Here is a 12,499-nt window from a genome sequence, read left to right on the forward strand (position 1 = left end):
GACGAGGCCGTAGGGCTGTTTTTCTTCGTTGTTGTGCTGCTGTTTCTATTTTGAAGAAATGTTCTGGTCGTCAAGCTGTTTTTCCTCGTTCGAGTCAAAATACAAATAACGAGTAAAACTACTCAGCGATACTTTACAACAAAACGTTTAATAAGTTATTTATTATCCAACACGCCAAACTGTTATTTCAGTACGGGCGAATCTCGCGGATGTTTATTTACGGGGAGTGCGTGACAGAAGTATGCGAAGAGGAAAGGAATTGGCACGTTGTTGTGCTGCTGTTTCTATTTTGAAGAAATTTTCTGGTCGTCAAGCTGTTTTTCTTCGTTCGATTCATCTAATGAACTTGGATCTAGATTTGCCAGCCATTCTGACTCTTCGTCGTCGGAAATATGATTCAAATTGTCCGCCATTTGGTTTTTTTTTCGTAACTACAATCCTTCTTCGCTTGCGCGATGCGAGAAAACCTGTTTAACCGGTACCACAATAGACGAGTACAAATACCGCGTGATATTTGTACTCGTCTATGGCGTTATTTGTATTCGTCTAGGTGTAGTTGGATGATAATTCCTTTTATGGCTCATAATGTCCAATTCCAAAATTTATCAGCAAACTTTAAAAGTAACGGTATGAAATGAAATTTTAAATGTACCGGATTAGCCTCACCGTTTTTCGTTTAGATCCACCGTCGTCTCTAGAATAAAATACTGATTTGGTTCTTTCTTCAGCCGGCATTCACTACTTATACGATGCTAAATAAAGAAGGCTGAAAAATTATATTATATTGGAGATATATATTGAGGGCAGTTATGTAATTACCTTCATCTTGCTCATTAATGAATTTAACCTGAAATACAAAATATTTCATTATAAACGACAAGTTATGTTAAAATGTGGTCTTTTCTATTTTTAAAGTTCACAGCCGGCAGTTAAGAACGCGGAAAAATTTCCGTCATAATAATCCCACCTATTCAATAACAAAGCTCTTGTGTTAAAGGTTGCCTATGTTTTCGTCTTTGTTCACAGGCGGCCCAAGCTCTCTTTGAGAACCACACAAGGAACACAATTTGCATATTTATAAGGATTTTTCTACAAGATATCCACAGAGATAGTTAAAAGTGAAAATATTAAATAAAAATGGCTTACCTTGTTCCATACGTGTGTTGTTTGCTCCTGGTGTCGTTATTTTACCGATTTCACTTGATTTAAGCGCTTAAATCAGGTGAAATCGGTAAAATAACGACATCAGGAGCAAACAACACACGTATGGAACAAGGTAAGCCATCTTTGTTTAATATTTTCACTTTTAACTATCTCTGTGGATATCTTGTAGAAAATCCCATACAAATCCTTATAAATATGCAAATTGTGTTCCTTGTGTGGTTCTCAAAGAGAGCTTGGGCCGCCTGTGCTTTGTTTACTTTAATCAGAACTGTTTGCATGGTTAAGCATAGCACTGAATGGTACTCTTGCCAAAAACGCTGTTTGTACGACACTATCCCTTATATCTTGAAATAGTTTCCGACTAGCATAGTCGAATCGAGGGAAAAAAGAGGAATTGCAAATGACAATTAAGAGTACAAATTGCCGGAAGGAAAAAGGAGGACTGCAAATGACTGACGAATCTCAAGTGGTTATTAGTAATATTGCAAAGGGAGCTTTTGTGCTCGTTCAGAAATACGAAAATGCTTGCAAATCTCAATGTAAATGATCCTAATCCGGCCATAAAGAAAGAAATCTTGAAAGAAGAGAAAATATAACCCAACAAGATAAATTACCAACAAGGTGGAAAACAAGGGTTTACCATTTCTACATTAATTATAGTCCGCTAACTAAACCTTCAAACAGGATTTACGTGACAATTTAAGAGCACAATTGTTGCGAGGAAAAAGGAGGAATTGCAAATGATTGACGAAACTCAAGTGGTCATCAGTAACAATGCAAAGGGAGTTTTGCGGTCGTTCAGAAACACGAAAATGCCTGCAGATCTCAATGTAAAATGATCCTAATTCGGCGATAAAGAAAGAAATCTTGAGTGGACGAGAAAATATAACCCAATTAAGATAAATTACTTGCAAGGGTGAAAATCAAGTGTATACTATACCTGTATGAATCCGCTAAATAAACACTCAAACATGATTTACATGACAATTTAAGAGAACAGATTGCCGCAAGGAGCTCTTAATAGTCTATTGAAATCTATTTATTCTATTTTTGCATTATTTGCACAGAAACATTTTGCAAATCAAAGCGTGTTGCTCACATTCTACACAGTGTTATTTGCACTGTTACCTTTTCAAAGCAAAATCAAACAGTTTTTTCTTAAAAGAAATTTAGTTTACTTTGTCTGCAGCATGGAATAAATAAAGATCCGAAACTCTGTTGAGAATTCGCTAGATGCGACTTTCGCTGTCACTGGTCTTTTTTAAATAATGTTAACACAGCAAAGCAGCAGAATGGAAAAACTATTTGCGTGATCTCGACTGTATTCTAACATAGGGAATTGATTCCAACGGGAAGGTGAATTTTTAAAACCTAGCAATTAAAGCAAAATATTTGTCGTTACCGGGACAAATGCTGCATCCATCGTTGTTCCCAGAACAGACATCAACATGATCCATATCACTATGTCCATCATTTCCTCCACTCAGCTCGAATCTATCAAAAACTTCTGCGAAAAAATGCTTGATTTACTGGCCAGTATTGGCACAACTTCACAAAATCTTTACTATAAATCTAAGTCAAACTGCACTCTTATTGGCTCGTTTTAAGTTTACGCCGTGGCTAATACGGCGAAATTAAAATAAAACTCCTAATATTGACGTAGTCGATGTCTCAGGAAGGAACTAAGTGGCCTTCGTAACGGCCACTTAAAATGCAAAATGATTCTTAAATTACTTTCGAATGAAAGAGCACTCACCTTTCCTTCGGAATTCGAAGTACGATGTAAACTTAGCCGCGAGAGAAATGTATGTGATTAGAGCCGTGTGAGAACGATCTTATAGCATATTGATACGTGTAGAACAATAGAGTAAATTGTCACCATAAACAAAAGGCTCTGTTAAACAAGGTCCCTTGGGATCGGAGGACTTTGAATGAAGCCTTCTCTAAAAGTAAACAAATTCTTCTTTCTTTTCAATTGCTTTAGCACAACTGCGAGACAAAGGGAATAATTGTTTGATTAGCATCTTTTTTTCTCAGGGCGATACCTAGAGTTAAAGGTCGCTTTACATTTGTACGTGGAAAAGCTCGTCAGACAGTTCTTCATGCATGAAAAGGAAAAATTAACTGATGGTATTTTTCGCAGTAAAGAACAGTATCAAACACGAACTAAATGAGTAATTTTACTAATTCCTTTATTGAGACATCCCACAATTAGAAATCTATGTGACCAAAACATATTACGTCAAACTTTCCCAAGAACAACTAAAACAGAGCTGCTTATGTTTCGTAGACCTGTTTGACTCGATGCTTCTCCCGTAGTTGATTGTTCATACAATAATCTGGGTCTTAAGCACCAAACATGGCCAAGCTGAACTCTAAAATGAAAAAAGGAAATTTATGATAGCTAAGTTTACAGGTAAAGGATTAAAGAAATAGATATAGAGCCAAAGATTGATGGACTACGCTAGTTGTTTTCATAGGGCATGGTACGGTAGAACTTAATCTGGTTTCTACAGTATGACGTGACGTACCGCTTTGTTACTATCCTGCGGCAATGCAATCAAAAATTAATCAAGCTTGCTTAAAAATCCAGGAGTTTCGAGGCCACCGCATATCATAGAGCGCACATAAATTCCTCGAGGAGTACCAAAGCTTACACTGTGAAACAGGGGGGAGCCCACGAACTTGACCCATGTCAGTGGTGAAAAGAAATTAACAATAATTATCAATATTTTGAGGCGCCTGGTAATACGATAACGAAACGCCAACCGCTTTATGGTTTTAATCTGACCAGGTTTATCCTCCACCGATAGTCGCAAGTAATGCTTTTTCAAAAGAGCTCAACGAGGTCTCCTAAGCTGGCATTCGCCAAAACCTTGAAAACAAATTACAGTCGAACTCGTCCTGATATTTAAAATTTTTATCGCTCTGTCACAGTTTGTACGTCAAAACCTTTCAAGATAATCATCCACGATCCGTTTCACCAAGAGAAAATTATGGAACAAAGGTAATGTCCCATTATTCAGTTCTCTTGGTTTCACTCTTTCCCATCCTTGACCCTCCACGTTCCCTTTTGTTTAATTTGTACGTCTTCACGTGTTTTCGGCCCTCAGGAAAATGAGTCTCGTTTTGACAGTGAGCAATATATTTAAGTATGGATTCTGCAAACAGATATCGTTTAATTCGGTCCACTACCTAGCTGTATTATCACCTCATTTATGATATTGATATGATTAATTCTATCCTCACCGTTGTAATTGAATTTATTATCCGGTTCGTCAACGTCTCCCTTCTTAATAAATTCTGTGACGCTATTGAGAGAGATGTCGTATTTCAAGTATTCAAATCGTTTCTTCAGCTCTCCAGCCGTCACGAATAAATCATTGTTCGTATCGGTGGCTTCGAAATGACACAGGATTTGCTTCGTATCAAATTCACTTTTGGAAGTCATGATTTTGGACTCTTCCGGACTAAGTTTGCCATCAGCTGTGAATAAAAAGAATCTACAGTAATAATTTCTTAGCTTTTGAACGTGGATCTCGAGAGGAACTGGTCTTTATTTATCCCCGGGGGGGTGGTGTTGGAGGATTTTCGCATGGGGATCAAATAGTTTTTAGCTAAAAGGGACAGAGGGGTACCAGTCGTCGCCAATAGGGTATCAAGTGGGGACTATAACAATTGGCTGCCATTTTAACGCCAATGAGGGAAGATCATAAAAATTATACAGAGCCTTATCGGGAGGGGAGGTGGTAAATTTGATCACTACACCGCCATAATAATCTGCTTAAATGATATATTTTTGTTCATTATTGTAATTGAGATACAATGAATATATGAAGTTCATATATGTTGAACTGCGGTATTAGATACGTATGATGTACGATCCTCGCAGTAGATAGCGCTATTTACACAATAGGGAAAATCAGACCTGAAAAAAATCAGGCCTGTACGGGACTCGAACCGCTGACCTAATCAACTTAACGGCCTGCTCCCAGTTGGCTTGTTAGCTCAATTGGTAGAGCGCTGCACTAGTATCGCAGAGGTCACTGGTTCGAGTCCCATACAGGCCTGATTTTTTTCAGGTCTTATTTTCGCTATTGCATAAATAGCGCTATCTACTGCGAGGATCGTACATCATAGGTATTATTGTGATTTTTACCTTTCTTTCTCGATTATTTCATTCGTTTTGAAATTGCGTTTATACTTTCCCCGGTTCCCCTAAAACCATATCTAATTCGAGACCAAAATGGTCAAAATTCATGTACCCATTCTCCAACTAAAATTACAAAGCGCAAAAACCTCTCTTTAGGGCAGTAAAAACATATTTAGCTAGTTTTAAGGAATATCTCTTCCCCTACCCCCATCCCCTGCGTGAGGCGATCGATAACAGTAGGATGTTTTCTAGTTCATACAAGAAAGGATCATTGTGCTAAATTGAATCCCCGCTGACCACCTTAAGAAAACTATTCCATAGGCGATCTTTCTCAGAAACTTTCATTTTCGTTCATTTTAAGATCTTTAACATAACAAAAGATAGAAAGTTTTATGCACACTTACCGTTCAGATCAAATTGTTCCACACTACCCCTCCACTCTAAACCAAAGCTTTTCACTTCACTTTGGCTGGCAAATCCATCTCCGTCCTGGTCCATGTTTTCCACCAGAGCTAGAGCAAAGAACATTCGTTAAGTTCGTTAAAATATTTTTTATGCAGTGATTTCGGGTGTTATATCATAGAATGTCCCACGAGTCACTTGTGTTTCCGCGTTTACCTACTTGCTTTAATTTCACATGCCGCCATAGAAATTAAGTTTGTGATTTCAAGGAAAGTCCTTACTTATCAAACATCAAAACACTGAATACATTGAATGAATTTCAAATGAAATTTCTGTGATCAGGTGCATGAAAAATGTAGGATATAGCCTTCAAAATTTTGACGGGAAAATTTTGCAGCACAACGAAAAGGCTTGGCGTATCGTCGACTATGCAACAGCGTTCCTGTATTCTGATTGGCTGTATTTTTTATGGCACAGTATAAATGTCTCCATACTTTATCCACCTAAAAACCTTTTTTTATAACATAACCAAAGTGAAGCGCGCGCTCTGATTGGTCGATTTGGCGTCCACCATTTGCAATTGCCCATGGGTGTATGCTGCTGACGTGAGCAAATGCAAAAACTAGTTTTCCGCATGCGCTTGTTTTTTCTAGTCATGTAAGATTTCTTAAATAAAAAAAAAAACACTTTTGCTACAATGTATCTATGTTATGTTATAAAACAAATAGTAAACGCCACAGTGTACACTATTGAGTTATGGATGCACTTGGGAGGTTTGCTAAGCACTCAAGAAGCTAGAGTCGCTCTTGGCTATCGCCTCGCGCGACCCTAACGCTTCTTTTGTGCTTAGCAACCTCCCGCGTGCATCCATAACTCAATAGTGTACGCTGTGGTGTTTACCATTTGTTAATGTGTGGGGTAATACTGAAATGACGGTCAACTCTATACTCGAGCCAAATGGCCCACACCGCGGGAGTTTATCCCAGTTTCCTTAGCATCATGTGATTAGGCGTATCGATACTACCTCATTGCACGCAAGGTTACCCCTCCCCTCCCCTCCCCTCCCCCACCCCAGCAATTCACCAGTCGCCGGTACCCATTTATAGTTCTGGGCGGAGAGGAGCACTGTGATAGAGTGAAGCGTAACACATTGACACAGGCAGGTCTGGTACCTGGGCTTTTCGACCCGGACCAGTGCACTAACCATTAGCCAATCGCGTCTCCCACAAGTAAACTAAGAGAACTACCAAATAAAATTAGATAATTTGTACCTGGGCAACCATACACTTCTATCCGCATGGAGATATGCGAACGCCATGACCGGGGAAGGAATCGGATAAAACGCGCAAATATTGGCTGATTTAGTTTGTGAAAAACAATGGTGAGATGGTCCTTGTTTCCTGTAAACTCCTAAAAAAGGTAATGAATGAAAATATATTTTTAAATAATTTTGTTTATAGAACTTGAATTAAACCCCATGATACTGTTGACGTAGAAAGAAATGTCAAAGACATCCGGAGACCATTTGGTGGACACCTTCTCCCAAGTCAGTCCAGAGAACATATGCATATGTCAGTCTGCGGCCAGTTCGGAAAGTTGTAAAACTCTAGAAAAAAAATTCATCTTTCAAATCGGCACTACTAATTCCAATAGTATCATTTTTTTCATTCAACAAATCTATTCGATCTTTTTCTTCACGTTACCGTGTTTCTACCAATAGTGAACTGCAAACAATCCACAATTCCATTATTTGCTATGAAGAGCTAGTTTCTGAAACGTCAGCTTTAAAAAATCTTCACTGTGGCCAACTTGTATAAGTATATCTTAAAACAGCGGATTGTGTTTAAGGCGTTCTATGATTTACCGCTCAAACTTGCAATATTCTTCTTGTTTATTCACCTCCGAGCAACTTGTGAGAGATTTGTGTCCAAAAATCTTGTAATCGTTCTAGGAATAAATATTTCACGAGCTCCTTTCGTCTATTTGTGTTGTATTTTTTACTGTTTTAGTATCCACCAAAACAACTATTCACCTCTTTGTCTGTGGCTAGCGGTGGATGTTTACGTCATCGCCTCGAGGCTCGGTAAATATTCAACACTAGCCAACAGTCCACTCCTGCGAATGTAGTTGTTAGCCCGTCAACTTCCAAGATTTGATTGTCAATTCTCCTCCCTTCCCCCCCTCCGGCTGCAACACGTTTCCTTGTCAATAAGCTACGCGAATTTGTATTTAGGGCAGGATAACAACCACCTGGTAAGTTTAAGTACCCCCATTACCTGTTTGCTGGATAATGTATGGATATTATACAGACAAGTCTCTTGTTCATCGCGTCTGGGAGTTAGAGGGTTACCAAGCTAATTCACAACAGTTTAGAACTAAACTGTTGTGAATTATCACTTAAGATGTTAAAAAAAAGTCGTTTAAGAAGCCATATAGCCTCGTCCTAAATCTTGATGAATGAGTAGACAAAATGATCATTATAATCTACAATTTCCTTCACCTTGATTGTAGTCTGCCCTGGCTCCTTATAGAATTCAAAGTTCTCTCCATCATGACTGTACTGCAACCTGTACTTGGTGACCCACTGCTGCCAGTCATCTCTTCCTTGTGTGGCTACGGCTGTCACCTTCGTATAATGAGTGCGAAGATCGATCTGTAACCACTGGTTTTGATCATTCCTCCGAGAAGACCAAGCACCTCGCAACGACCCTTCTTTCTTAATTTCAAGTCGGCCGCGTTTGGCGCCATAGTTTCTGTCCCATTCCGAAGAGGCAGAAATTTGTTCGTCAGAGATTTCACCGCTTTGCACGCCGAGGGGCTTGAGACACTCACCTGTATTTTATCATCATTATTTTTTGAACGAATGGATGTACAAATGGGTATAAAAACGAGAGGTTTGATGCATTTCCGTGTATTTTTCAAATGGATGCACAAAATGGTTGTACCAACAATGGATGTCACATCAATTGCAATGCATGAACTGCATAAATCGTCGACACTCAATCTCCAGTAGAAACTGCAGTTGGCCAAAGTTTGATCCACATTCAGAGGTCAGCTCAAAAACTCATGATGAGGCCTTATCTCACCTCATTATAACTGATTTAATTTCTTTCATCGACTGTGTCGTAATTTTGCTGTTTTACTTTGGACTTTTTATTCCAAATAATGATGGCGTCTAAGGCTTAAACAAACTATAATGAACTCTTTTCCGCCAGGTACGCTTGACTTTTAACTGGGTTCAAGCAGATCACGCGCTTTAGACGCAAAGATCAACAAAAGGGAGAAGTTTTTTTTAAGAAATACGTTATTTTCTTACCGACTAAGCAGCCATAGAGTTCCGCCCTCATGGAAATGTGTCCAACCCAACTATCAGGTCGAAAACGGATAAAACGTGCTGTGATTGGTGGATTCAGGTCATGCCTTACTATGGTGTTTCTGTCCTTGTTACCAGTAAATTCCTGAGAAATCAATAGGAAATAAAAAGCGTCAACCTGCGTTATAGATCACGCCTGACTATTTAAGTGGGCTGGATATAGACTATGGTGAGATCTTGGCGCAGTGTACAAGACGTTATTTACCTGGAATAAGGCTACCCGTTCACCGTAGACATGATAATGTTCTCACAGTGCTCGAGATGGCAACGGAAACAAGTATTGCAACCCTGAAATGGTTGCTCTAGATCTTATAGCTATGAGACAAGCTGCAAAACAAATAGTTACATGCAACATGGCTATCATATTGGATGTACTTCTACAAGTTAATTTACCTTGATCGTAGATTGTCCTTGCGCCTTGTAGAACTGAAAGTATTTTCCATCCTTGCTGTACTGAATCCTGTACTTAGTGACCCACTGGTTCCAGTCAGACCTTCCCTGTGTGGCAACGCCTGTCACTTTGGCATTTTCGTCAAAGAGATCGATCTGGAGCCACTGGTTGCCGTCATTTTTTCGAGAGGACCAAGCGCCACGGCTTCGTTCTCTTTGAATATTAAGTCTGGCACGTCTGGGACCATGGTTCCAGTCCCATTCCGAAGAGGCACTGAGCTGTCCGTTGGAAACATTACCCTTTTCAAGGCCAAGAGGTTGTTCACATTTTCCTGGTTTTTCGATTAATTAAGATGATTCAAACTCTAGGTGCAATAGAAGAGAAATCTAACACTAAGGCATACCGGAATCTAGCCGTTGGCCATTTTCGATATGCCTAAATACCTCTGCCTTAAAACAGGGCTCGGTGATAAGTCTCTCAATTGCAAATATCTTCTGTTTAGCACACACTCGGCTGCAAAAACTTTGACTCCCAAAGTGTTGGAAATGATACACTATTAATTGCACGCGGTAAATGACAAAAGTCATCCACGCTTCAAACTTTGCAAAAGTTCTCATAAAACTGTTTAGTCTCCGAGTCAATGCTTCAGACATCTCAGGTGTCAGCGGTTTTTTATAATGGAGTGCACGAAAAAGACGCAATTTTAATATAAAGGAATTGCACTCGACCTAAACTCGATTCTTGCGCCAAATCTTCAACTAATATCACAATTCCTAGGTACCTTAGTTGCATAAACTTCTACTCGTGGTAGCCCTTGATCAACTACTTTAGAAGTGACCAAAAATCCTTAAAACGATCCGCTGAGAACAGTTTTGATCTTACCGTCTTCTTGTGTGGCGCTGAATTTTACCTGTAATACAAAAAATATCATTTATAAAGTACAAATTCAGTAGAAACGCGTCCTTTTTTAAAGTTCATGGCTGCAACGCAAACACGGAAAAATTTCTCTACAACGCTTTACATATCTTCAACAAAGCACTTATCCTTAAGATAATACATTGCTTTCGCCATGTTTCTTTTCTCGTATAACTTTTTCTATAGTGAAGTATGACATTGAAAGGAAATCCTGCCTAAAATGCTGTTTGCACAATACTATCCCTCATATCTGGAAATCATTTTCGAGTAACCAGGCCGAGTCGATAAATAATGATAAATTGTACACAACTGACATAATTCCTGTCGTTATCAGTCAGAAGGCAAAAATCCTTTTTTTTTTTTTTGTGCCATTTCAAAATTTCTGCAAATGTTCTATAGAAAGGATCCCTTTCTGATGGTAAACAGAGGAAAAGAGGTGAGAAAAAATTCCTTTTACAAGTGTGAAGCAAGTGTATACTATTCCTGTGTGACAATCCTCTTAATGAACGCTTACACATCCTTTTCAGGACAATTAAAGTATGCAAATAGCCCTTTCTTGTCTATTGAAACCTTTTTTATTTGTTTTGTGCTATCTTCTAAAAAAAAAATTGTAATTCAAAGCCTGTTTTTCATCTCAGTGTGCAGGGAAATTTTTTTAACTATACATTCGAATTTCCAAAGCAAAATCAAAGAACTTTCTTTGAAAAGAAATAAGTAAACTTGTTCATGAGCGTGGAATAAATGAAGTCCAAATCCCTTTTGAGAATATTAACTCTGTCTCTCAGAATTTTTGGCCCATCAAAGCGGCAGATTAAAAAAACTGTGAAGATTTGTCAATTTTACGCCTAACGGCCAACCGTTTTTACCGTTCTACGGCTAGGGATTAACCTCAGTGTAACTCTCTTAGGCGGGGCGTTGATTCGAACACAAGACGGATTTTTAAATTTAAAGAGCAAAAAAAAAAAGACAAGATTTCCGTATAACCCCATACTTCATTATGCATTCAATTCTTGGATAAAGGAAGGCAGTGGCAAAACAACAGATTTCCTTTGGGACTTCGGCTTTGTTTTTGATTGGTATGGGGTTATACGGAAATCTTTCCAAAAAAACTTTTATCGTTACCGGAACAAATGCTGCATCCATCGTTGTTCCCACAGCAGACATCAACACGATCCATATAGTGATGTCTTTCATTTCTCCCCGCGATCAGCTCGAATGGACCAAAGTTTTCCGGGAAATAAATGCTCGATTCAATTACAGCCGTGACCAGCCGAAACCCACAACTTAAAAAAAATAAGATATCAAAAGGAATCTTTGATAAATTGCATTTTTGTGGGCTCGATTTTCGCTTTACATCGCGATAATGAAATTTCTAATATTTACGCTATCTATGTACCAGAGCGGATGAGATGGGCCCGACTTGCCCGCTTTGGATGGCCGCTTTGATCCCGCGCAAGAAAGAAAATTATCTGGAGCAAGCAGACATACGTAAAAAGTTCGTAATTTTTAGACGACGTTGGCGATAGAGTCACAAAAAGCTTCAGAAGACAGTCAAAACAAAGAAAATATAAACGACTCTTGTAGGATTATTGTACTACAAGAAAAGTCGGTTTTCTCTGCAATCTCTCGAAATAAACAGGTTTTGTTTCCTAAAATAAAACGTTGATCATTTTGCTATTTGGTAACTCCTTCAGTACACTACTAAGCTTGTTCGGTCAAGATGGCCAAACATTAGCCTCGTTCTTTTTTTCCGTTTTGATGGACCTCGCCTTTGTCTCAGTCCGTGAAAACATTCAAAAGAGAACTCCGCTAATACCTAGCCATCTAAGGATAACAGGATGTAGTTATCTTTCGCAACGACAACTTGAAATCGGACCCGAAAATGCGCAATGATTTAAAATGACTTTAAAATTGAAGAACACTAACCTTTTCTCTGGAACTTGAAGTTACCTTGGCCGAGAGAGAAATACATGTGAGTAAAGCCATGTGATTACAAATTTATAGCAATTGTTTTCTCGAATATAACAAAGAAGTATAGATTCAGTATCATTAGCTTTGTTGAACCAGTTCTCTTGCAGTAGGATAATTTTGAATAAGGCGT

The 12,499-nt window shown here is 38.7% G+C and overlaps 2 protein-coding genes across 3 annotated transcripts in view; both read right to left on the bottom strand.

Moving 5' to 3' along the window:
• The window catches only part of LOC111327140 (lactadherin), an 18,035-nt gene extending 6,428 nt beyond the window's left edge, over window positions 1–11,607 (bottom strand). Inside the window, exons 1-3 of one of the 2 annotated variants that reach the window (XM_022931250.2) lie at window positions 2,921–3,054; window positions 2,567–2,671; window positions 820–847 (exon numbers count right to left, since the gene is read on the bottom strand). In XM_022931250.2, the coding sequence (XP_022786985.1) occupies window positions 820–847; window positions 2,567–2,638 (100 nt within the window). In that variant the 5' untranslated portion in view covers window positions 2,639–2,671; window positions 2,921–3,054. Of the gene's footprint in view, window positions 1–819; window positions 848–2,566; window positions 2,672–2,920; window positions 3,055–11,520 lie in introns of those variants that run through there. The other variant, XM_088730511.1, reaches the window with a different exon arrangement.
• LOC111327132 (retinoschisin-like) lies at window positions 3,332–9,258 on the bottom strand. Its single transcript, XM_022931241.2, has 6 exons — window positions 9,036–9,258; window positions 8,220–8,551; window positions 6,991–7,129; window positions 5,722–5,829; window positions 4,414–4,650; window positions 3,332–3,539 (listed from the first exon to the last, which is right to left on the bottom strand). The coding sequence occupies exons 1-6, from the start codon at window positions 9,064–9,066 to the stop codon at window positions 3,511–3,513; spliced, it is 876 nt and encodes a 291-aa protein (XP_022786976.2). The 5' UTR covers window positions 9,067–9,258; the 3' UTR covers window positions 3,332–3,510.
• Window positions 11,608–12,499: the final 892 nt, after the last annotated feature.

The sequence above is a fragment of the Stylophora pistillata genome, chromosome 8 (genome assembly GCF_964205215.1).
Source record: "Stylophora pistillata chromosome 8, jaStyPist1.2, whole genome shotgun sequence".
Classification (NCBI taxonomy): domain Eukaryota; kingdom Metazoa; phylum Cnidaria; class Anthozoa; order Scleractinia; family Pocilloporidae; genus Stylophora; species Stylophora pistillata.

What these genes read in the sequence shown, in the direction of transcription:
- LOC111327132 (XM_022931241.2), bottom strand. Translation starts at nt 9,066, where the DNA reads ATGAGGGCGGAACTCTATGGCTGCTTAGTCG. An exon ending in ACTCTATGGCTGCTTAGTCG is followed by an intron (nt 8,552 to 9,035) that starts GTAAGAAAATAA and finishes GATAAAATACAG; the next exon opens with GTGAGTGTCTCAAGCCCCTC. An exon ending in TAATAAATTCAATTACAACG is followed by an intron (nt 3,540 to 4,413) that starts GTGAGGATAGAA and finishes TTTTCATTTTAG; the next exon opens with AGTTCAGCTTGGCCATGTTT.